The 25,794-nt window shown below is 37.9% G+C and overlaps 1 protein-coding gene and 1 long non-coding RNA gene across 6 annotated transcripts in view; one reads left to right on the top strand and one right to left on the bottom strand.

The window, feature by feature from the left end:
* Window positions 1-25,794, bottom strand: part of wdfy3 (WD repeat and FYVE domain containing 3) — a 130,855-nt gene that overhangs the window by 31,323 nt on the left and 73,738 nt on the right. For 4 of the 5 annotated variants that reach the window (XM_030143076.1, XM_030143077.1, XM_030143079.1 and 1 more), the window contains 20 exons: window positions 22,867-22,978; window positions 21,950-22,140; window positions 20,880-21,032; window positions 20,495-20,568; window positions 19,264-19,425; window positions 18,986-19,080; window positions 18,757-18,877; window positions 15,609-15,826; window positions 13,637-13,833; window positions 12,177-12,311; window positions 10,832-11,011; window positions 8,399-8,632; window positions 6,814-6,913; window positions 6,194-6,354; window positions 4,295-4,524; window positions 3,607-3,716; window positions 3,160-3,342; window positions 1,990-2,147; window positions 1,819-1,896; window positions 1,464-1,694 (listed from right to left, as the gene is read on the bottom strand). In XM_030143076.1, the coding sequence (XP_029998936.1) occupies window positions 1,464-1,694; window positions 1,819-1,896; window positions 1,990-2,147; window positions 3,160-3,342; window positions 3,607-3,716; window positions 4,295-4,524; window positions 6,194-6,354; window positions 6,814-6,913; window positions 8,399-8,632; window positions 10,832-11,011; window positions 12,177-12,311; window positions 13,637-13,833; window positions 15,609-15,826; window positions 18,757-18,877; window positions 18,986-19,080; window positions 19,264-19,425; window positions 20,495-20,568; window positions 20,880-21,032; window positions 21,950-22,140; window positions 22,867-22,978 (3,123 nt within the window). The remainder of the gene's footprint in view (window positions 1-1,463; window positions 1,695-1,818; window positions 1,897-1,989; window positions 2,148-3,159; window positions 3,343-3,606; window positions 3,717-4,294; window positions 4,525-6,193; window positions 6,355-6,813; window positions 6,914-8,398; window positions 8,633-10,831; window positions 11,012-12,176; window positions 12,312-13,636; window positions 13,834-15,608; window positions 15,827-18,756; window positions 18,878-18,985; window positions 19,081-19,263; window positions 19,426-20,494; window positions 20,569-20,879; window positions 21,033-21,949; window positions 22,141-22,866; window positions 22,979-25,794) is intronic. The other variant, XM_030143078.1, reaches the window with a different exon arrangement.
* On the top strand, window positions 221-11,194 carry LOC115425469 (uncharacterized). The gene is made up of 3 exons (XR_003936242.1): window positions 221-232; window positions 6,795-6,799; window positions 11,100-11,194. It is a non-coding gene; the product is annotated as an uncharacterized LOC115425469 (long non-coding RNA).

The raw sequence follows: 25,794 nt of genomic DNA, 5'->3' as shown, positions 1-25,794 counted from the left end.
TTCAATGCCAACTGTACATATGTCTCACTGTCCTCTGCACCTAACTAGGTATCAATGTGTAAATATACATTTTTTACTATTTAACTCTTTAAAACCTGACGTGTCATCGCTGAGAAACCCTGTGCATATGCAGTTTGGATGGCTGTAACTCATTGTTTGTGCAATTGGAAAAATTCCAACAGTTTCTGAAACCTGAGACATTACACTTTATAAGTTTTAGTGGGTCATTACAGTCATTTCACTCACACCTGTACTAGAAGCTGGAGAAGAAGCCATTTTAGCAGTATTATAATATGCAATAAATTGTAAATGACTGCTAGATTTCAAAAGTTCCAAGTGCTGTGTAAAAAACTCAGAGCATATTTTACAACATTCTTATAGTCAAAATATGGAAAAAAAAAAAAAAAAAAAAATCCAGGGGGGCCACTTCAAGCTTAGGGTTTAAAGAGATAAATATTTTGCATTTCATATTGTATATTTCCTTTTTTTTTTACTCAAGAAGTACCGTCTCTATAAAACGCATCAGAATTTCGATGTGTATGCTCTGTGCAAACAATGACAATAAAAGGAATCTTGAAACAGTTAAAACAGACATTGGATCATACGGCCCAGTGCTACCTGACACAGCAGTTCTAAAATACTTCTCTCTTTCTTCACAATCAAATGTTGTGTTTTGCTTTCATTACTCTCAACTGAAAGTACAAGAGTCTGAGATAAAATACTAAAATACTGACAGTACTATGCAAGCTATACATAAAGTACACATGCCTACATGCAAAACACAACACACAGGAAAAAAAGCACAACTCATTCATTCAGTCATTTAGTCTTTTCTTGAATTTGTTCAAGCATCAAGTTTCTTCAAATGTGCAAATCTGCAAGCACATGTAGAAAAACGCAGGGTGAGGAGCTGGAAGTGGAGCTGCACTGCACTAAAAATGCAGCATTAGGCGTCATAGGTCAGAAACTGCAGCACATGTTATCTGCTCTCATGCGTGTCACACTGAGCGTTGGTGAGGTGTTTGGAAACCATGTGCACTTCAGTCACTACCTGGCAACCGTCAGGACCCCTCATAGGGGCCGAGGGCAGCAGGGGCACGAGGGGGGGGCGAAACAGCTGGAGAGGGCAAGGACAAGCACCATAAGCCTATTCTCATGTCACTTATCCAGTATACTGCTACTAATATACTATGCTACTACTATACTACTATATATACTGCTACTTTAACATGCTGCTCTGTTTTTTTTTAACAGTTTTCAAGTGAATAAATTTGACAGTTTCCTATTTTGCACAGTTATTTATTACTTTTGTATAGTTATTTATAGAAAAGTTCTTTTAGTTGTAGTTATTATAGGGTTTATCAATTACTGTATGCCGCTGGTTCTGAGGATTAACTTCATTTCATGTGGAATTGTGATGATAATACTGAATGACAGTGCTACGTGACCCCCAGTGTGAATACCTGTGCAGAGTTGGTGTTTGTCTCAGTTTCGGGGATGTACGGGTAGTGGATGTAGAACATGTCATTGCGGACCATCTTCTTCCTCATCCTGCAGGGCCCCTCTGTCATCTCCAGCACAAACTTGTCCAGGTGTGAGCCGATGGGGGGGCCCCAGAGACCCCGCTCTCGCAGCAGCTCGTACTCGTTGGATGACCACTCCTCAGTCACGTACTTCAGGGCGTTTTGCTGCCGCTGTGGACACGCAAAGAAGATGAGATCATGTATGACTTTAAAGACAAAAATCCAAAACTACAAATGTGAGTATACTGCAGTGTATTTTCATGTATTTATTGTCATCCTGATGGGAGAGTGGTACCTCTTGATATTCTTTGTACTGCATGGCCACCAGATCACGAACAACAGCAATGTGGGTGAACATCCACTGAAAGGTCTCCTGTGGATCAGAGACCAAAAAATGCATGATGTATGGATATTATATGTGTTTATTGTATATAAAAAGACAAACAGAAAAAAACTGTGTGTGTACCTGTGCAGACAGACTGTTCTTGTTCAGGCTATTCTCCTTCTTGTTGCGACGGACCCCGGTCAGTTTGGACAGTCCAAACCCGCTGCTGACTCTGGACAGTTTGGACTGTGTTGCTGGAACCACTGCTTCACCACGACTGATACATTTCCTCTCATGGGCTGAACAAACAGATACAGATGGAAACTTGTTTTGGTACTTGGAAAAACAATGGGCCCCATTTACTAGTTCTGATACTGTGTATTGTACTGATTGATACTGTATATCACACAGATAGAAAGGAACTTTTTTTATTCCAAGGAAGAAATTCATACATACATTCATCATGTGTAAAACAATAAAGTTGATATAAGACAAGAGTAGCCCCCAGGGCAAATACGGAAGAATTTTATCTGTTGTTTCTTACTACACTTACTAAAAAAAAAAAAAAATCTGATGAGACAATATTAATGAATACTGTATTGCTGACGAATATCCTTTAGATATAATCATCTTTTTTCAGTTGATTTTCTTATTCCGCTCTGATTATATTCACATATATTTTTATTATGTTTATTTATTAACTGGATTTGGCAGCTTCATAAGGAACTTCTTATTCATTTCTCATTAGATGCCAGGTCCAAACTTGTGGCTGGCAGTAAATCTGGTAGTAACAAGTGAAAAAGTAGGCGGAGCTTACGAATATCCCTGCCTGGTTGCACAACACTTTGCCCCTTCTGTTCACTGATACCCTGCCTACCCAAGGATTCACTCTGTGTCTTAAATTTAAATGTTTTAAAAACTGTGCAAAAATTTGTATAGAAAAAGAAAGGCAGATGTAAAGAGCATGAGTGTGAAATTTGAAAACAATTGGGTGATTAGTGTCTGAGAAATTAGTTGGACAATTGAAATTTTCAAAAAATATGAAAAAAAAAATCCAGAAATAGAAATTCAGGCATTAAACTGTGCACTGCACCTCTCCTAGTGGTAAAGAACCTGTGTGTCCAATATGAAAAGCATTGAGTGAACAGTCTTCCAGAAATGGGTTGGACAAAAGTATTGGACAGACAGATAGAATTCCTGGTGTTATTTATCTGGTATATTTTAGAAACGGGCAGAAAAGGGCCGTCTGGTTGCACAGCTGCTGATAAATCTAATAATGTCGTGGCTGAGTTGAGGGTTTGTGTCCCTTACCGAGGTGTGTCTGCCAGCTCTTCAGTGCTGGCTCCTCCAAAGCAGGCCTGGCTGTGCTGATGTCCACATGTCCTCTGTCGTTGCAGGGCAGGGAGACTTTAAAAATGTCTTCCAGCATCTGCCGTTTACTGTGCATCAACTCCGTCCAAACACGATTTACAGCCTTTAGCAGCAGCTGTCTCCCTGGAAGAAGGTAAACAGTTTGAACAGACAGCAGACTCATCAGAATGTCATTTAAAATCTTTGTAAATAGGTTTCGCTAATGGTTTTTACACTAATCTTGTTTTTTTTTTTTTTTTGGTTGTTTGTGCTCCCTTTTTCCTTACCTTCTGCCAGGCCACAGTTGTAAGTAAGAATGTGTTCTTAATCTGTCTTGTCTGGTTAAATAAAGGTCGAATACAAATAAAGGTTACATTAAAAAATACAAATAATTAAGAGGTGTCTCACCCTCGCTGACTTCATGGCTGTGCATAGAGTCGGCTTCGTTCTCTGAGGGCATCATGACGTGCCAGGTGGTCATTCTGGCCTCGGCCTCCAGACCGAAGCCCTCCACACTGCTGCAGAGACACACAAACACACAGTACAGCCCTGTTACACACACAAACACACACATAACAGTCCTGTTGCAGATATCTGAGGGGCACCACAGGGTCAGAGATGATTTCAATTCCTTTATTTTCAGCAGCTTCAGATATGGCGTGGACCGTGATTATTCTTTACCAAGCAGATAAACAGATTAAAGGCCCAGAGTTGACTGCAAATGCAGATCATTTTTGCTGGAATTCTCATAATGAGGTCCAAAGTGGTGTCAATACAAATGAAGGAGGGCTTCACCACTGACATGGATGATGACAGAATTCTTTGCAGGGGAAGAAAAACCTTTTTACAAAAATCTAGCCAAGTCAAGAACACACTTGGAGAGGTAGATGTGACATTATCAAGTGATGCCTTCATGAATGTAAATACAGAGAGTAAACAACAAGGTGTAAAGTGTTCTCTATTTTTCCAGCTGCCAGTAAATAGTGAAAGCCCAAACATTATCAGATTCATCCTGTAACACAAAGATCCTCCATGTATTTCTGACTGTTCACATCTAAACAGCTCCTCAGGACTCAGCAGGTTTTTGTCGCCTTACCTCCCGCTGTGCAGGCAGATGAAACAGTGCGCAAGGCAGGCCACAAAGTCCTGGTCGTGGTTCCCCGGGCCCAATACCAGGTTGCGGTTGACGGTCAGGACCCGCAGGGCATCGAGCAGAGCCACCTGCTGAGCTACCGTCTTATGTGGTCGACAGAGCTGGTAGAGCACGGTCCGGTTCAGACAGTGGTAGATGGTGTCCAAGGACAGACCCTGAGAACGCCGCTTAGACTGAGGATGAAAAGGAAATCACAGCATTCAGTAAAGAACATAGGAGTGGAAAAGAGATTTGACATTTCAGCCTCTCAGCTGTAACACTCATGTGGATAAGACGGAGGTAATACTTCAGTAAAAAGGGGATTTGTTTGAGCAACCTTGGCTGATCCTGGTTACAGTGTGTGGGGCTGTGAATGCACCTTTGTTAATGCACTGCTGTTGTTGCTGCGATTCCTCCTTATAACTACATTATTACACATGACAATAGTTTGCACACACACATAAATATAATATTGAAAATTATCAATTGTTTTTTTTACCCTAATTCTCTACTTTTCTTATACTTGCATGGAGCAGCTACAACCACACAACTTCCTCTCTGATTAATAAAGTATTCTGAATTTGAATCTAAGGTTACGTTCAGACTGCAGGCAAATGTGGCCCAAATCCGATTTTTTTGCCCATATGTGTCCTGTGTCCGATCTGTTAAAGACAGTTTGAACAGCACAAATCTGATTTTTTCAAATCTGACCCAGGCCACTTTCATATAGGGTCCTGAATCCCATACATATCTGATATTTTGCGATACGACTTCAGTCTGAACGGCCAGGTTGAAAACATCACAATTCTGCATCACAATTCTGCATCCCAGTAGGAGGAGCAGTGGGAAAAACATATTTACTTCCGTAAACACAGTGCGTGTCTGCGTGGTCATGTACTACGTCAGGACTTCTTTTGCGCATGCAGGTCACTTCAGGGTTGCATTCAGTTCATACTCAAAACTGACAGAAGTCGCATTTAATGTGTAATATGAACGAGCACAAAAAAAAAATCAGATTTCACCAAAAAATCCTAATTGTGCATTATGACCTGCTGTTTGAAGCCTTAATGTGCACCTAATGACTTCAACTGAATATACAGAGATAAAAAAAAAAGACTCTGAGAAAATTGTATTTGTTATCCAGAAATGTGAAAAAGCAAACTTAAAATGACTGACTTTATAGCCTTATATTTCTTATAATACTTAAAATTGCTGTTAAGATGCTGAATGGATACACTTGTAACCCTTCCACTCACGTAACTTAGTATTTACACCGAAAATACTTTAAAATATAGTGTATTGTTTGGTAATTACAACTGGTAAATAAGTAGCATAAATACGGAGGAAAAACAGCTGAAATATTAAACAGCACAGACAGGTGTTACAACGGTAGTTAGAAAAGTTCTTTCAAAATATAATCTCCTAATCTGCTCACTTCTGCAGTCGTGTGTTTAGAAACTATTGCATAAACTTAGGGAACAAAATCCTCACACAAGACTTAAGCTTCTTAAAAAAGCCTTTGCACTTCTACCTTTGCTGGTTTTAATCATGTACCAGTGGACTTCAGTGTTGTATACTATAATTACAGAATTATTTTATAGTTACGGTATCATACAAACATCTAATATATCTCAAGCAATTATTTATGACTAACATGTTCGTTCTTTATGGCGTTACATAGATAAGGTAGAATAACAGAAAGAGTATCTGCATAAACTGAACATATGGCTGAATGTTAGTGTCCAAAAATATGATCCATATGTTGTTAAAGCCAAACTGTTCATAACTAGTATTTACCATAATTCCCATAGTACATGAAGGCAACATAAGAACTGATTAGAACTGATAGAATGGTGGTCGTACCTGTCCAATGAGCTGAACAATGAAGTCCACTACTAGTTTGGAGTCCTTGTTGAACATGCCCTGCCACAGTTTGTCCACCACACGCTGGGTGAAGTAAAACACATTGTTGACCAGAATCTGGTAACTTCCTCCGCTGCTGAGAGGCAAGGAGGCATCTTCACCTGGAGCAGAAGAACAGGAGCAACAGGAATATGAATGAGAGCACCAGCGCTGATGTAGCTGACCATCACTGTCTATATTCATTCTTAATATCAGGATGGATATTTGTCAAGGGGCTGAAGGCTGTAACATCTGAAGGCTGAAAAAAATCTTTAAAAGTGAAATTCAAACAGCTATTAGATGCCCATTCCTGGGTCTAGGAGACTCTCAAATAGAGCTGCAGCTATCAATTATATCTGTAATCGATTAATGTATTGATTATTTTCTTCCATTTGATTTGATTAAACAATTATTTGAATAGGCAATAAATGCTGTTTTCAAAAGTCACTACTGGACACATTTAAATGAATCCTCAGAGATAGATCCCCACAAACGAATGACCAGGAGATGAATGTTAGATATTATAAACCCAGCTGAAGTACAAGTCCAGTGTGACGAGCAGTTGAGGTTTTTGTTCTGACCTAGTAGAACATCAGCCGCCAGCAGATGCTCCATGACACCGTCCAGGATGTTGGACTGGAACTCCTTCTGCTGAGTCCTAGTGGAACGCTCTGGGGAAGCCTAAGAAAAACACAACAATGTGGGGTTTTTATTCATTACAATCATAGACCTGAAGTTTATGTTAGACCAGGGTCCAATCTGGCCCAATGAAATGCAAAAATTACACTTAAGTAATTAACAACAGAGGATGTCAAAATAATTTTAGTCCAGACCAATATAATCTAAAGTGGGTCAGACCAGTATAATAAATACTACCATAATAATCTATAAATAATGACAACTCTAAATTTTTCTAAATGTTTTAGCATAAAAAAGTAAAATTACATAAAAATGTTTATATTTACAAACTATCCCTTCATAAAAAATGTGAATAACCTGAATATATATGAACAACCTGAAATGTCTTAAGAGATCTAAGTGTAATTTTAACAGTATTCTGACTGTTACTAAATGTTTTGTGTCTTTGTAGATCCACTGTGATCTGTACGTTGTAATGCACATGTGGAAATGATATAAACTGAGGCATAATATTGTTAAAACTGCGCTTATTTTTCATAAGAATTTTCAGGTTGTTCATGTTATTCACATTTTTTTAAGTTTAGTTTGTAGATGTTAACATCTTCCCGAATGTAATTTTACTTTTTTCACTGTAAAACATAGAGAAAAGTTTGTTTATAGGTTATTATGCTATGTCCGGCCCACTTGAGATCATACTGATCTTTATGTGGAACCTGAACTAAAATGAGTTTGACACCCCTGTGTTAGATTTATGTTCTGACGCACTTTTATTTTTCCCCCTTTGTCTTTTGTGGGTTTTTTGTTATAATTCTTACTTGACACTTTTGGGTGATTATTGCTCTCTGTTATTTTTTTTTTTTACCTTGATAACATTTTTGGGAAAATATTACGTATTTAGTGTGTTTCTTTAATAGGTGGCCAATTGGTTTTCCCGCCGGCTAAGCTTATAAATTGGACCAGTGCTGGGCTCTCGCTCTCTCTCGCCTCCTGCTCTCTCCTCCTCCTCCAGCGATGCTGGCGTCCGGAACGCGCACGTCGAGGTGGACATCTGCTCCACTCCTCAACTCAAGTTGTTCCACGCCAGCGGGGTTTTTGTTAGCCTTTTGTTAGCTTATCCTTTTGTTTGACCAGGTGGATCCGGACGTCCTGTTTTCGCTTTTCTTTCGTTAGGGCTTATTTTGAGGTTTGCTTTATTTGATAGGGTAGCGGTGCGCTGGCAGCTTCTACGGCCCTGTACTGTACAGGGTTGGCCTGTCCAGCGCACCGTCCTTATGTTTAGTTTGCCGGTCCACTCTGGTCTTTTCCTTTGTTACTTTGGGCATGGGGTTTGAAAAGGGATTTTGATTTTGCTAAATTAAAATCATGTTGTTTACAACAGAAGAGAATCGCCGAAGAACAAAATAAATGCAAATAATAAAAAATGTTTTTTCGAATTATACTCCTTGACTCCCGGTGTCCTTTGTAAATATGTGTCACCTTTTGGATTGTAACAGTTAGACAAACTCCATTTAGAAATTGTGTGCTCACCTCCAGCAGCAGGTCGATGATGGGGGTCTGTTTACTGGCCGGGGTCATACACAGGTTGTCCATGATCAGAACCCTCATGAAGTCAAACACATACTTTTTGGCTGGATGGTTGGTCAGGGACGTCTTGGAGCCAACGTTGCAGTATTCAGACTGGCTGCGATTCATACCAGAGTCACCAGCAAACGCCTTAAACTCCTCTGTGGGAGAACCTGCCTCATCGTCCAAGTCACTGACCTGGAGAGAGTCAAACATTTATTGCATTAAAAATGACATTTCATTGTGTAAAAGTTCTGCAAATTAGACAAGTAAGAGGTTGTTTGTTTTGCAGCATCACTTCTATCATGGTGTTCAATGGTTTTATCTCACCATCGTTGTTAGTTTGTTTATCATTTTCATTCATTGTATAAAAGAAAGACATAGACAAAGAAAATCTGCTTCAACATGTCAGCAAAATGTAATGAATGAAAAGGAGCAGACAGAAGAACAATCTTTGACAAAATACCTGTGTTTTTCAGTGGTAATCCCAAACAGAATTGTGAAATCAGCTCTCTTAATATAGCAACTGCCATCACTTACTAGTGCAGTTCATCATTTATAATTCAATATCATTACATTACATATCACCAAATTAATTTCCTGTTTTATAATTCCTAGTGGATTTTTAAAAACTATTTGATCTTGATTCTTTTGTATTTTTGTTGAGATTGTTCTATAAATTCATTCTTTTTACTGACATACGCCATTCCATCAATTTGGTTCTGAATCTGTGTTTTTTTTTTTTTTTTTAAAGCTCTCTGTTCCTTTAAGGTTATAGTGGCTTTACCCACCATTTTACAGAACACTATAATCTACTAAATCCTAAAATTGCAATACCTTAAATCAGGGGTGTCAAACTCATTTTAGTTCAGGGGCCACATACAGACCAATTTGATCTCAAGTGAGCCGGACCAGTAAAATAATAACATAATGACAACTCCAAACTTTTCTCTATGTTTTAGAGTGAAAAAAGTAAAATTACATTGAGGAAAATGTTTACATCTACCAACTAAACTTAAAAAAATGTGAATAACATGAATAACCTGAAATTTCTTATGAAAAATAAGTGTAATTTTAAAATTAATGTCTCAGTTTTTCATTTGCATATGTGCATTACAACTTACACACAGTGGATCTACAACCACACAAAGCATTTAGTAACAGGCAGAATATTGGTAAAAATGCACTTATTTTTCTTAAGACATTTCAGGTTGCACATGGTTGGTCATGTTACTCCCTGTTTTTGTTAAAAAGATAGTTTGTCAATGTAAACAATTTCATATATATTTACTTTAACTTTGGAGTTGTCATTATTTATAAGTTATGTTATTATTTTACTGGTCCAATCCACTTGAGATCGAATTGACGCTGATTGTTAATATCTTCACTGTAATTTTTGCATTCCACAAATTCATCGCATGGGCTGGATTGGACCGTCTAGTGAGCTGCTTTTGGCTCACGAGCTGTAGGTTTGACACCCCTGATGTGCTGAAGCTAGGGATGCACCGATACCGATACGAGTATCGGGCATCGGCTCCGATACTCAGTGTGTGTACTCGTATTCGTACTCATAAAAGTAATCTGATACAACTGCACCAATACCACTTATGGCCGTGTGACATTCACAGTTCAGTGCAGCAGGTACACAGCGGTGGAATAATGTGTGTGGAGTGTGAAGAGTGTGGAGATTTTTCAAAATAAATGACGGTGATAAAAGTAACGCTGACTGTAAGCAACGTTACAGACACAGACAGATACAGACGCAGCGTTCTGTCCGTCCTCTACGTACATTCCATCCGTTTTCCAGGTGCTGGTGGATGCGTACCCAGACAAAGAATACCACCAGGAGTACGGAGCGGTACGGACCACCGCCAACAGAAGTGAAAATCAAACTTATGGCTCATTTCTCTTTTCTCTACCTGCTGAAGCTAAGCTTTTAAACCTTACCAGTGAAAACGCTGCAATATTAGTATCACATTAGTGTTGCCTCTGTCGTCTGCATGTTTGTTATTACTGACTTTCTTCTTCTTCTTCTCAAAAAACTTTACTCTTCTTCATGGTATTTGTCCAGTATGGTTAATTCAGAGCACTGCCCCCGGTGGACTAATTGAGAAACGCTCATTCCAACACATTAAATGTCAGTAGCAGCACTTTGTTCCAGTCAGACTAATGACAACGACAATAAAGCACATTTACAAAAGGAACTAACAACTGGAATGGGATTATTAAGTACTTGTATCGGTACTCGGTATCAGCAAGTACTCATACTTGTACTCGGTCTGGAAAAAAGTGGTATCGGTGCATCCCTAGCTGAAGCCCAGTTAAAGTTACTGGAATTGCTTTTGGGGTTTCATTGGTGTTTCACTGAAGCAGACGTTAACCTTGTGAGTTCCTTACCATCTCAGAGTAGGGTCGAATGTTGAAGGGGAACACAGTTGCTGCCAGAGCACAGAGGAACTCAGGGCTGTTCCACATCAGGGTGAGGTCGGGCACGTTGTGGTACAGATATCTGAAGAACTGCATCAGTGTGACTGGGTACTCCCTGAGCCAAGACCCCTCCTCCTCAGACTGCCAGGGCTGGAGCAGAAACAGTACAGTTCATTCCTTCAATTCAAACATTCACACTGAGACCGTTTACATTCACACTAATACTACGATTATTCAGCCTGTTTACATAACCATGAAAATCTGATAACTGGGAGTAATCAGATAATTTTAATAATCAGATCTGACATGTTTACATACACTTAAGAAATGTGAAAAAATGTATGTAAAACAGGGGTCTCAAACTCATCTTCTTTCAGGGGCCACATTCAGCCCGATTTGATCTCAAGTGGGCTGGACCAGTAAAATAAGAGCATAATAACCTATCAATAACGACAACTCCAGATTTTTGTCTTTGTTTTAGCGCAAAAAAAACACCATGAAATTCTGAAAATATTTACTTTTATAAACTATCCAAAAAACTGAAATTTCTTAAGAAAAATAAGTGCAATTTTAACAATATTATGCCTTAACTTATCATTTCCACATGTACATCATGGAACTGATTTCCAAAGACACTAAGCACTTAGTAACAGGCAGAAAGTTGTTAAAATTTTGCTTAATTTTCTTTCTACATTTCAGGTTGTTCATATTTGTTCAGGTTATTCACATTTTATTGTTACAGGATAGTTTGAAATATTATAAATATTTTCATAATTTAATGTTACTTTTTGCACTAAATGAAGTTGTCATTATTTATAGGCATAGTGTTGTATTTTTTTCGAATCAAACCAAAAAGAAAATATGGAGTGATTATTTTTTGTAGGTTATTATGCTATTATTTTACTTGACATCATATCGGTCTGTATGAAGAACCTGAATTATAATGAGTTCCACAGCCTTGACTGTGGAATTTTTTGCATTTTGCAAATTCATCCCAGGGGCCGGATTGGAACCTTTGGCGGGGTGCATTTGGCCTAGGCTGCATGTTTGAGACCCTTGATGTAAAATGATAGTGATCGCAAAATGGCCTATCCTCATATCATTCATTTCCTGTACAATCTGAATTATACACTCAACAATTAAAATATATTTACACATATTTGATTCATTGATAATTTTATTTAGAAGTTTTGCACAATGGAACAACAACAATTATCAGTTTTTAAGTCTAATTTTCTGGACCTTCCTAAATATTTCTTTGTCCGTCTCCATATATTCTTAAGAGTTCTGATGTGTTGTGAGCAGTGCTTCTCACCAGGTTTAGCATGCTTCGCAGCATAGCCAAGAGGAGGAAGGCAGCCTCAGTGCACACGCTGTGGATGGAGCCCAGCACCGTCCCACTGGAGGCTGGCATCCCAAAGATGAACGTCCAAATGGAGTCCAGGTCAAACTGAGAAGAAAAACACACACATTGCGGTAATACACAGTCACAGAAACAGAATATTTTTAACTTTGCTAATATTCACCATTAGAATAGAATATACTTTGTGTAAGTAAGTTCAGCACAATTAAATTGAGGATGTGTTACAGATACTTATTTCAATGTGTACTTTATAAATCCATATTTGGACACTGAGACATGTGAGACAGTTGGGACATGTAAGACTGACATCCTTTCAACTGGAGCATTTTTTTTTTTTTGGCCTGGTTTGTTTAGATTTTTGTAAACTCACATATAGACTACAACAGTTTATTAGCTGTTAGTTTGTCCTGTTTGCATTGTGCACAAATGCATCACCTCAGGCAAGTTCTGCTATTTCTGAAAATTAATTTCCATTACTTTAAGACACATTTATAGACATGCATTTGCATTTTATTTCCTACTAGAAAGAATAAAACAAATCTGATTTAAACCTGTGCTTTCAGATTTCATTAATTGACGACTACAAAACTGCCCATAATTTCAGTAAATAGTCCATATCACTGCTTTAATATACAAATGCACTGTATGCTTGATTTGTAAGTCACTATTAAAGAAAAAGTGTGATTGGGTTTAAATATTGTAAAACCATTGCTAAAACAATATTTTTGAAATACTAATTTGTCTATATAGAGCTTGAACTGATAGATTTGGACTTGAGCTACAGGTAATAAAAGCACCAGCTAAAATGTCCGCAAATTAGATATCAACGTATTATTCTAAATGCTTGAGTAAAATAACTTGAAAAGTATCCCGGAGGTACTTGAAATATGGGTTTCTTGAAAACTATTTTTCTACAAAATATAAAATTTGCTGATAGCTACATATAAAATTTTAAATAAATCTGACCAGTAGTTTTGGAGAAGAAGATTGTTGAAAACTAGACATTGGTGACCTTGAGTTTAACCCTACAAGGTCACTCAAGGTCAAAGATCATGGACCCAAATGAAAGTCCATACATGACTTCCAGTCAGTGCTAAATATTAACCATACTGATATCTGTAATCATTTCCATAGTATAAACCATCAAAATATGGCCCATTATAAATAAAGGTCCATTTTTTAAGATGTTTGAAGAAACTGCTAAAGAAAACGACGCCGGGCAGAGAACGTTCACAATAGCTCATGGCCGGTTGGCTAAATACACAAACAAAACAAAGACAAACAAAAAATCTCCATGTAGCCATGCTTCCAACTGAGACAGAAGAATACAGAGTAACATGAATGTGAATGACAGTGAGATGAGCAGACCCATCAGTGACACAGTAGTAGTAGGAGAGCTTGGGCATACTAACATGTACCTGCAGGCTGTCCGGCAGCTCTGTAACCGGCTGCTGCAGGAACAGAGCCATGAGCAGGAAGTACAGCTCTGGCACGTTGGTGTGTTTGGGCAGCAGCGTCTGCAGCACAGGGAACCCTGGGAAATGGCAAGCATCACGGTTGATCTCACGCAGCGTGGAGCGACCGCCTGCACTGCGGCCCACGTTGAAGCCTAAAGAGTTATACAGAGACAGACGTTTATGATCGGTACAGTTGGACTACAGTGGTGAGAAAAGAAAAGGCCACAATCCTACTGAAGAACACAATTATTATTCCCAGAACTCTTCAAGGCCTTTATGTCTATTTGGATGTAAATATTACATTTTTATGCCAGTTTCAAAAAGGCATTAAACATAACTGCATGCTACTTAAAAGTGACATAACCATGGCTCAATTTATTACACAATTATTTTATTAGGGATGGTATCGTTAAGGTTTTATTGTACTAATATTTCCCTTTTAAGTTTAATGGGAGATTTTTCTTCCTAAATGGCGTGGAAAAAAACGTAGATGGTCAGTTGTGGTAGAAAATTATTATTTACAGCCAGAACACAAAAAATATTTTAGAAATTTAGAGGTAGAACATTTAAAATCATATTCACGAATAAAACAAAAGAGAGAAATTAAGTAAAAATAATCTCTGAGGCACTTTGGAAGCAAAGATAAAAATTTAAACCAAACTAACCAATGCAATGATATTTATCCCAATATAAAACTATATTATGACATTTTTCATTATTGTTTTGTACCCCAGACCACTGTTAGAAAAGAAACACCTGAATTCAACATGCCCCAATACTTTTGTCCATATGGTGTATGACTTATGCAATTATGCTATGAGGTTAACAAACTATATTATTATTATATACAGTATTTATAATATGCCAGTCCAGTTGCTTGGCCATCTCATCAAACTATTCATTTGAAATTTGTTCATCTAGATTGCATTATCACACACTAGAATATAAAAAAACAAATTTGAAAATCAGATTATGCTATGAGGCCAACGGTTTAGAGCAGATCTTAACATAATGACAATACGTCATGTAGCAACTTTTAGCGGATTTCTTATGATACGGTGAACAATTAAATCATCTGTTTATTTAAAAAACACAAAATAAAGGAAGGAGATTGAAAACTATTAAAGAAGAAGAATGAATGTTGAAGCAGGGAGTGGAGGAAAAAATGACAGGACCAACCCTTGACTGTTCGGTGAATACACTGTACAGCCTTTTGTTTATTGAATGAAGGCTAACATTTGCCAGAGCGACATGGACATCACTACATTTCTGCCTTTACAGGAAGGAAAATTAACTGCTGGAATTATCTCCCATAAAACTCCACATTTGTTTTTTAACGTGGCTGTGTTGTCACAACACCGGACTTCCCATTTGGAACATTAACCTTTTATTGCACAAGTGACTATTTTTGGTAATTTCTGCATACATTACAAGACAGTGACAGCAACAGTTACAGTGAGGACAGTGAGGCAACAATATCAGGTGTAATGTGGTCTACAGGGTCTGAAAGGTCCACCTCTGCTTTGTTAAGTACCATGAAGTAATAGTACTAATGGAAGTAATGATGTTCAGAGAGTTAATGTGGATGTTGACAGGTGTCTGGATCAGCACTTATGTTGGTCTAATATTCTAAAATACATGTTCCTTTCACCTTATATGTGTGTATCTTGTATTTTATATATTTACTTGTTTGTTTTTTTGCCACTCATGGGAAAGGAACCAAATATGGTAACTTCATTGACATATTGACATATAACGATGAAAAATTTTGAAAAATTTCCACAAAGTAATAAAGTCTTGTTATGTCCTCCAATAACACACAAAGGTTGACATTTTTAATTTAAGAGTATTTCTATGAGTGATCTATAAAGGGTTAACCCTGTCGTCATGACAGCTGTGCATCCCCGGCACATCCTTGTGCACTTACCCAGCACTGTGCCGATCTTGTTGGTAAGCACAGAGTCAGTGTGATCCAGCCAGCCCCCCCCACACAGACCCTCTTTAAAGCGGTTCAAGATGGGCTGGTTGGACAGAAGGATGACCAGGATCCACAGGGCCGCCGTCACCGTGCTGGAGTGGAGGTGTTCCTCCATGAACATCAGCAGCCAATCAAAGCCCAGCGTCCGAACTAGCTCCTCACAGGCTCTGCAAGAGAGAGATGAAGATATGGACTGAACTTTAGGTCTACACAGTTACACGCCTGAAAAATCACTAAACTTACCAACAAAGTGTCTAAATTGGAAACACTGACTTTTACAGCTACAGACAGACTGTGTGTCATTTAGTGTCATTTAGAGGGGGAAAGTGTGTGTTTTAACGTTTGAGTCACTTTTCAAAAGTTGATAAAGGTTTCCAAACACATTTTAAAAGTTGCCAAATTCGCTACTTGGTGATTTTTGAAAAAATAGAAGTTGCTAGGATAGTCTGAAAAGTTGCTAAATCTAGCAACAAAAGTGCTAAGTTGAAATCAATGCATGGATGTACATAAACAGAGGGGTTATTTCATTTTATGTTGCCGTCTTTTTACCTGGCCAAGTGTGTGGGACACACCTTCATAATATATGACTCTTACACAGAAATATGTGTTTTAGTTCAATGTAACATCATGTTACTGACTTTACTGCTGTTGTGTAAAAATACATGCCAGTTTTTTTTTTATTTAGCTAAATTTAAGTAGCTAAATTTGTTGCTAGATGCTTTTTGAAACCAAAAGTGCTAGGGTAGTCTGAAAAGTTCGAGCAACGAAAGTGCTAAATTGGCATTAATGGGTCTACAGCTGCATTAGCACAATGGCATTTAGTTCACAGGAGAATTATGCCAATACAACATGGTACAGTAAAGTTAACTGAATATAATGTCCCAGTGGTTTAGATACTGTATAGAGGGTATGCATGTGATGTCACCGCTAGCGGAAGTCACCGCGGTTCCGCCCACTGAGTGGCAGAAAGAGGGAGATGAGTAGCAGCGTTGGCTTCAATACTGTCAAAACTTAAGAACAATATTTAATAAAAAATGGGGAAGAGCTGTTGTCTGACTGATTGTACGAACAGGTTTGAAAAGCAGTCGGAGCTATCGTTTTACAGACACCGAAAGCCAAAGAAAAGAGAAGAAGTAGATGGATCCACAAATCCAGGAAACCAAACCTAGATTTGTGGATCCTGTTTCGTGTCAGCTAACATTAATTTATGCTGGATTTTTGCGTCAAATCATACCTTAAATTATGTATTGTTTTGGCTAACGTTACTTCTTAGCAAAGCTCTTGGTTTCACGATCAGATCTTTCATGGTTTTTGTCTTCATTTTGTGATTCTGAACCTGGTGCTCCTACATGATTTGTAAATTAACTTAAACTAAGGCTAACATAGTTTTTCAAATACAGGGGAACTGGAGAAGAAAGGTATGACAGCGTATTAGAGCCACATAAGAAAATAAAAACGCTTGTCACTACGAGTATAAAGTCATAAAATATCGATATAAAACCTGTAATTGTATGATGATAAAGTCGAATACAAAAAGAATCACAACATTATGAGAGTAAAGTCGTAGTTATAAAAAAACTCATAATTTAACAAAAATGGCATTTGTTTATGAGATTAAAGTCATCATATTCTGAGAATAAAGCCTTAATATTACAAGAATATCGTAATTTAAAAACAGGTGGGAAAAATATCATAATTTACAAGAATAAAGTCGTACCCTGCTGGTCCACAGCAGTAGTACCTGTGTTGTTTAAAGTACTTGATATGAACTAGATGTAAATCTCCTCAGTCCCAGTAGATCATGCATATATTCACTGGGGTCAGTCCACGGTCTACTGTAAATGCACTTTGGATCAGCTGGTTCTGGGCCCTAGTTTTAGCCCCTGGTTGTCAGTACTGATGAAACCATGTGTATTTGTTTCAGGTAAAAACAGCGATGATCCCCTACACCTGGATGTCAGGATACACGATTTCTGTCCACATATCAGTGTTCATGGACCACTTGTTCTTTGGTAGCTCGTATGGATCCATGTCCAGTCCAACTGTCCTTAATTTAATTTCATATTTCACATTTTCCCAGTCTCGCTGTGTTTACTGCTTTACTCTGTCATGTTGAGCAGGTTGGTTTTTGCCACTCAGTCTAACTTAGAGGGGCGTGGCCTGGGGGGTGAGTGACATATGTGCATACCCTCTATATCCCCTCTGGTTCAGAGTAAGCTTCCTTTAGCAGTCAAATATTTTTAAGATGCAGATCTAATAGATTGGTGGTTGTGTTAAGGCAGCCATACACTGTGCAATTATTTCGATCGTTGCACGCAGCTTCATCTCAAACTGTGCGAATCATTCGTAAGGTCAGACTCACGATTCATGTTCTCACACTGTACGGACCGATGCTCGTATGCGACCTGACTGCTCACACTATACGACCATACATCAGAGGACGCACGACACGTTCGAGTGTTGTATCTGGAAATACAACGTTAAACTACCAAGGAATCCGAAAGTGCACAGACGATTGTGCATTGGCGTGAGTCACGAAATGGTAGTGCTAAACAAAAAACAATGAGCTGCTTTGGCAATATGTGCCATTATCTGCGGGGAATCAAAAAAGAAGAAAAGACAGTGATGTGTTTGGTGCAGGAATTGGTTTACCAGACGTGGACAGTATGGGCTGTCAATCCTACAGCAAAGGGAACTAGAGGTAAGCTGCAAAAGCTAAATTGCACTAGGCCAATAGCCAGCTACTGTAAGCTTAGAATTAGCTTACAGTAGCTGGCTATTATTGTATTTGCGCATGCACAGTGTGAGAATTTGAGGCACATCGGCTCGTGGCACTGCTTTGACAGTACGATACACTCACGAGGAGCGAACAGGATTTCAAACATCTCTGTTTTCCTTGCGAACACACGATTGCTGGTCGTGAGGTGCTAGTCGCTTCTCTTTACCCCATGTACACTGCACGAAGCACGACACACGATTAGAGGCACATCGGGCCCGATCCCAGAAATAGTCGCACAAGTGAGAAATCGTCTCTAAACTCGCACAGTGTAAGGCCGCCTTTATGGATGACAGCACATAGAGCAGAGTGTGGTCTTACTGGGCGTTAACAGTGCACTTCTCCTTGGTGGTGAAGAGCAGTCGGAGCAGGTTGTCCAGCAATCTGTTTCTCAATAGAATGAGATTGGCTGACAGGAGGCCGCCAAAGTCATCATCAATGCCTGAAATGAGAAAAAAACACTTAAGTTAGATTAATTCTGTCAAAATCCATCTGTAAATGTTATGTATTAACATATTTTTTAGACAATGAAGAGATGAAGCTTTATTACCTGCATCGATCTTCTCCTCATTATTGATTTCCATGACAACAAACTTCTCACATACAGCAAAGGTAGGGAGAGTGGAGGAAATAAACTGGCCAAATCTGTCATTAAAGAACAAAATAAAAAAAACAAAACAAAACAAAACAAAAATTATTTACATGCTGCTTCCATTAATGCATGATCAGGGAAATCTTATGCAAGTTGAGTGTATCGGAGTCATTCAGTATAAGTAAAATATACAGTAGCATGTTCCGTCACTGTGTTTGTGCGGTTATTTGATTTACCGTAAAAGGTCGTAGGGGCTGGGGAAACCCTGCAGCAGCAGACTGAGGACGTTACTGATGGCGGCGACAGTGGGCTGTGACAGAGAGGTGTCCCTCAGGGTCAGTAACAGTCTGGGAATCAGCTGAAACTCTCGGAGCAGTTTGGCATTTTTAGCCGCTTCACTGTTTCACAAGAAGAGACACAAGTGTTAAGTTAGAACAAAACAGCAAGAGACATAACAAAGTGACAAAACATAAGATAAAAACTAAATCAGGCAGATGTAAATGAACAGCTTTACATATTTCATGGTATGACATTAACTCCTCATGTAAAAGCAAGAAACTTTGAAAATTTTGCAGCAACAATACAAATGGTTGCAACATCAAATATATATTATCAAGGTTAGTTATATAATGTGTAAGGTGAAATGTTTAATGTTTACATCTTGTATCATTTTAATAATAATAGAAGTTGTGTTTGAAATGAGGCTGAAACAATTAATTGATCAAAGAACAAAAAATATTCGATTACAATTTTCCTGAATCGAAGCTTCAATTCCTTAATTTCATTGCTCTTAAACATGGGTTCCACTGTTGCGTTTCACACGAATGCTTATTGTGACACACTTGACACCAGGATCAACACAGAGAACATGGAGAGTAGCTCAGGAGACACGGACAAAAAGGTTGAAAATGTCTATATGTTCACTTTTCTACACTGGAACCATTACTTCATTAAAATATTTGTCTTTATTTTTTTCAGTTGAATGTTAGTTCCATCTTCAGTTGTTGATAAGTTGGATCCAAATGTACTGAAGACTGCAATGAACATGATGTTTATAGGTGTCATTTGACTTGGTTGTTGCCATTTTCAGACGTGTCCGTTTCATATTTTTAGTATTTTTTTCTCCTAATCAAATAATTGCTTAATTGAATCAAATCAAAGAAAACAGATTAATCGATTACAAAAACAATCGATGGCTGCAACTCTAGTGAAAACACTAAACTTTTCATGTAATGAAGCAATAATAATCTGTTTTTCTTTTACTGGCTGGCAGCAGTATGTTAAAATACCATTACTTCAGGGTGATAAGATAAGATAAGATAAGATAAAAAATTTTTTTAAAAATTGTTAAAGTGACTAAAAATGGCAAAAAATAGATATAATACTAAAAATAATACATAAAGTAACAATTGTGTTGTAGGTGACATTGATAAGTGTGCACAAGGTAAACAGAGTCAGTGTACTTGCCTGGATTCCGTCAGCAGTTCGATGAAATGCTCAAACAGAGACAGATGGAGCTCGTAGGGAGCGTGGAGCCACACCTGAGGAGCAGAAGGAGCAGAGTGACACCTCTGTGATACAAATCAGCTTTGGCAGCACAAACTAGAGGCAGGGAGTGCCGGCATGTTGGCAGAGAGTCGAACAGATTCAATAAGGTTCAACAGCAGTGAAAAAAAAAACTCTGTTATGATTACAACAAGCAGTGCATTCAAAAATACTCCTGTAAACTGAATATTTTATTTTTACATAGCATCAATTGGTACATTTCTGTCCGATCAAGTTGCAGTTCTGTGAGTTATGTTTTCATGACTTAAAATACAAAGTAAAAGGGTAAAGAGTGATGAATCCTGACCTCAAAGTCACAGAGCAAGTCCTGAAAAGCAGTGGAGTTTGGAATAATGGAGGTTTCGTGGCCGCTGTCGACCGTTCCCACCAGTGAGAAGGTCAGATGCAGGATGTGGCTGTTGAGCAGCGAGCGCTTCTTCTTCAGCAGCATGGCCAGCAACTTCACAGGAAAATTAAAATTAGTTCAGTTTCACAAATTTATCAATATAACTGTTTGAAAATGTCCAGTTTTCTTAAACTTAGAATTCACCAGATGTGTGTGGTTCATGCCATAAAGACCCAGTGCTACTTTTGTGTCAGTTCCCAAATTAATTTTTGTCTCTATTTAATCTTTGAGTGATTTATTATAATTTATTATAATATTATCCTCTGTATTTTGTGTTTTCAGTGTATTCAGATATTTTGTTATATTTAATTCAGCGATCATGTAGATGTTCATTAAAGCTCAGATTAAACTTGAGGATTATATCAGAAACAGAGAAAACTGAAGAAAAAGTGACTTTTTTTTTTGCAAAATATATCATTAACTGAATATAAACCATGTTTCTCCATCCACAGTTTTTGATCAAACTCAAATACAGTATTTGAATAATAATAATTATTATTAACCCATAAAGACCCAGTGCTACTTTTGTGGCAGTTCCCAAATGAATTTTTCTCTCTATTTAACCTTTCTTAAGTAATATTACCCTCTGTACTGTGAATTTTTCCACTGTAAACCATGTACTTTCCTCTACTTAATTTCCTATATTTAAATGAGGTGTTCATGAAAACTCAGTTAATTCAAAGGTTATTATATCGAAACACAGAAAACTTAAGAAAAAGTAACCTTTGTTACTTTCATCTGTCTTTTTTTCTACACTTGCTTGTTGTATGTTGCTGCCGTTAACTGAAATTTCCCCACAGTGTGATAAATAAAGTCTTATCTTACTTTATCTTATTACCATTTGAAAACTGTGGAAATACAAAGTGACACTCTATATTGTGAGCATGTGATGAATCTCCAAACCCACAGACTGTGATGAATCAGTGTAAGTACAGTGTTGAGTCATGTGATTGGTGTTTGCTGAACAGTACCTGGTAGCCTTTGATTCGCTCCATCTCCTTACTCGCTAACGGATTACTCTTCACAACACACACCAGAGCTTTGACAGCTGCATACAGTCCCTCCACATCAGACGCCATGGCAACCAGGCCTAAGATAGCTGCAGCTCCGCCCACATATTGCAGATTTGTGGCCACAGGTTTGGGCACGAAGGCACGAACACCTGGAAGGAGACGAAAACGCAAGGTGAAGAGAGATGGAATTTATTAACTGACGATAATAATGAACTAGAGCTGATGTGATTAATCGATTAATCGACTGAATTGATTAAATGATTTGATTACAGTTTTCCTGAATTGAAGCTTTGTTTCCTTAATTTGGCTGCTGCTAAACAGTGGTTCCACTGTTGTGTTTCACACAGACGCTTATTGTGACGCACATGTCACAAAGTTGTATGCTAGTTCCGTCTTTAGTTGTTAGTAAGTTGGATCCAAATGTGTTGAAGACTGCAGTGCACATATTGTTTATAGATGCCTTTGGACTTGTTTGTTGTTGTTTATAACAACAAATATTTTTACATATACTTTTATACTGTTGTTATTTCTATATATCCTTTTACTTTTATACTTTTTGTGGTTGTTTCAGCTGGTTCTGGAATAAAGGACAAGTTGTCATTTTCAGACATGTCTGTTTCGCATTTTTACTATTTTTTTTTTGTCTATTCAAATTATCTTTAATCAAATTGAAGAAATTAATTAATGACAAAAATAATCAACAGCAGCAACTCTATAATGAACACTCAGCCTAAAAACAACCTTAGAAAATACAGGTGTTTTGAGCAAAACTCATTATGCAAAATGCTAATATGAATATCTGCTAATTGCATCAACAGATAAATCATGGTGCTAGATAATAAAAGATCATTTGTGTTCCCTTCCTTTTGGTTCACCTAAATATCCAATGACAGCAGCTCCGATGGTACGTGCTGGTCCATTCAGGTGTCCTGCAGCATTATGGACCAACTTCACTGGAGTGGCATTTTCATGTGAAGACACGGCCAGCTAAGGAGACAGAGAGAAAATCAGAAAAATTCTCAGAGGCCTGTTTACTATACAGTATTAGCTCTGGTTTTGAAGCACTTCCATTCAAGATTCTTGAAAGCCTGATGCCATCTAGTGAACCAGCCTGAGCCTTGCTGATCTTTGTCTTGCCCCTTACATTTGTTTAGTCTATTATTTTTTCTTGTTTTCAAGTGAAACCACTCTTTCTTAGGCTCCTTTCTTTACATTCTTCTCTCAGACTTCTACATTGTTGATGTCCTCTCTGACTTGTATTGTCTGTAAACCAGGATAACAGTGGATAGAAGTGGAAAGGGCTTTGTAAGTGAAGTAAAGTAACAGGAAACAGAGATGACAGCAGTGGTTCAGTTCTATACATAAGTGAATTAAGTTTGGTGAAAAAACATTGAAATTTTTTTTTCAGTTATGCTTGAGAAAATGGACAAATGGATAGATATGCTGGCTGCAAAAAGATAAAAATAAAACAATAATACAAAAAAAACCCAACGTTAGCACAATGTCAGTCTCCACATGTGTCTATCATTTTGTTATGATGTACTGTAATGATGGTTTTCCTTGTTTTGAAACGAAATTGCACACTAATACATATATATTTCTTTTACTTATCATATCACTGGTAATATTTGTCTAGTAACACTGAACTATAACACACAATTTCCTCTGACTCTGAAATGAATAAGACCAAAATTTTGGAAAAAATTCCTATGCTTAGTTAGCGTACTTCTGATCCAAAGGTGTCAAACATTCAGTCTGTGGGCCAAAATCAGCCCATCAAAGGGTCCTATTCCGGCCCATGAGATGAATTTTGAGGTGAAAAAATTACGCTCTAGATATTAACAAGGATGTAAAATTCATTTTATTTCAAGGGTCATATTCAGCCCAATTTGATCTCAAGTGGGTCAAGCCAGTAAAATAGCATAATCTATAAATGAGGACAACACCAAATGTTTGTTTTAGGGTGACAAAAGTAAAATGACATGATGAAAATATTTACATTTACAAACTATCCTTTCACAAAAAATCCATGAACAACCCAAAATTTCCAAAGAAAAAGTGTGAAATTTTAACAATACTATGCCTATCATCCACACCAACCTGCAAGTTGTAACGCACTTGTAAATGAGAAGCTGAGGCACAAACATAGTCAAAATTGCACTTCCACTAAAACAAGAAAAAAACTTAGTTATTATTAATAGGTTATTACGATATTATTTTACTGGTCCAGCCCATTTGACATCCAATTGTGCTGTATGCGGTCCCTGAGCTAAAATAACTTTGGCGTCCCTGTTCTAATCAGTGTATTCTGCTCAGGCTCGGGCTCAGGTTGGGGTTTGTGAGTAAACAAAAATCAATCTAATTTCAAAAATGTATTTCATGTGTTCACTTGATTGCAGTGCTCCTCTAAACCCATGTACTGCGCTTCTACCTCTGCACTTTTCCCCTCCATTTCCTCTGAGTCACAGCAGGTCCAGCCTTTGCAGAGTCAAACAGGATAGGAAATCACTCCAAAGGTGGGGAGGGAGATAACGCAGCATGGGGAGCGCCATCACACACACTGAGTGGGAAAATGGGATTGTGTGTGTGTGCTAAATCAACATCCATTTAACTGGATTCAAGGAGGATTTGATCAAGGGCGACTCTGATGTACGCAGGCTTGTATATACTGTTGTGTATTTTGCTGTTCTGCAGAGGTTCTGCTGCCTCCATTCTGTATCAAAGCCCAGTCATTTATGTTATGCTTTGGTTACATCAGTCAAACATGATGCAGTCAGTAAACATAGTGACATATACATATATAGGAAAACCAGACCAGCTGCTGGAGTTTTGACAGAGGACTGTTTTCCTATATTTGACCAATATATGATTCTATCTGCTCAACCATCCTGGGTTTTTGTCATATTTTTAATTTTAGGGTGTGCCAAATGTTTTGAGTTGGTGAAAGGTTCCACTTTAGTACTTGGACTCTTCTATGGAGCCATGCTATTGAAATAGATGCAGTATGCAGTTTATCAATGTCTTGCTGAAATATAAAAGGACTTCCCTGAAAAAGACACCACCTAGTCTGCTTCCTGACCTGTGGTCTGAAGGATACAATGTTCATGGTCATCAAAAAGAATTTCACATTTGGTTAGTCAAGACCACAGAGTTTTACACTCGACCTCAGCCCATTGTCAATGAGCTTTGACCCAGACATGATGGTGCCATTTCTGGATCATGTTTACATATGGCTTCTTCTTAGCATGACAGCTTTAACCTACATTTGTGGATTACATAGTAAACTGTGTTATACAGACAGTGTTCCTGAGCCCATGCAGTGTTTCCATTGGAGAAACATGCCTTATATCAATGCAGTGCAGCCTGAGGGCCTGAAGATCACCAGCATCCAATACGGATTTTCAGCCTTGTCCCTTAAACACAGTGATTTCGCAAAATCCTCAGAATCTTTTGATTATATTATCTAATACAAATGAGACATCCAAAGTCTCAATTTTATGATGAGGAACACTGTTATGATACTGGTCCTTAATTTGTAGGCAGGTGAATTATGGGCAGTTACCTTCTGGCCACAGTTACTTCTCTAAGAGGCTCTTTTTTTACACAAAAATGAATCCATAAAGACCCACTGCTACTTTTGTGGCAGTTCCCAAAGGTAATTTTCTCTCTATTTAATCTGTCTTAAGTGATTTATCACCATTTATTCTTATATTATCCTCTGCATTTTGCATTTTTCAGTGTAAAAGCTCAGAGCAAATTCAAAGGTTATTATATCAGAAACAGAGAAAACTGAGGAAAAAGCG

This window comes from Sphaeramia orbicularis, chromosome 9 (genome assembly GCF_902148855.1).
Source record: "Sphaeramia orbicularis chromosome 9, fSphaOr1.1, whole genome shotgun sequence".
Lineage (NCBI taxonomy): Eukaryota > Metazoa > Chordata > Actinopteri > Kurtiformes > Apogonidae > Sphaeramia > Sphaeramia orbicularis.
This window is presented reverse-complemented; position numbering and strand designations above follow the sequence as displayed.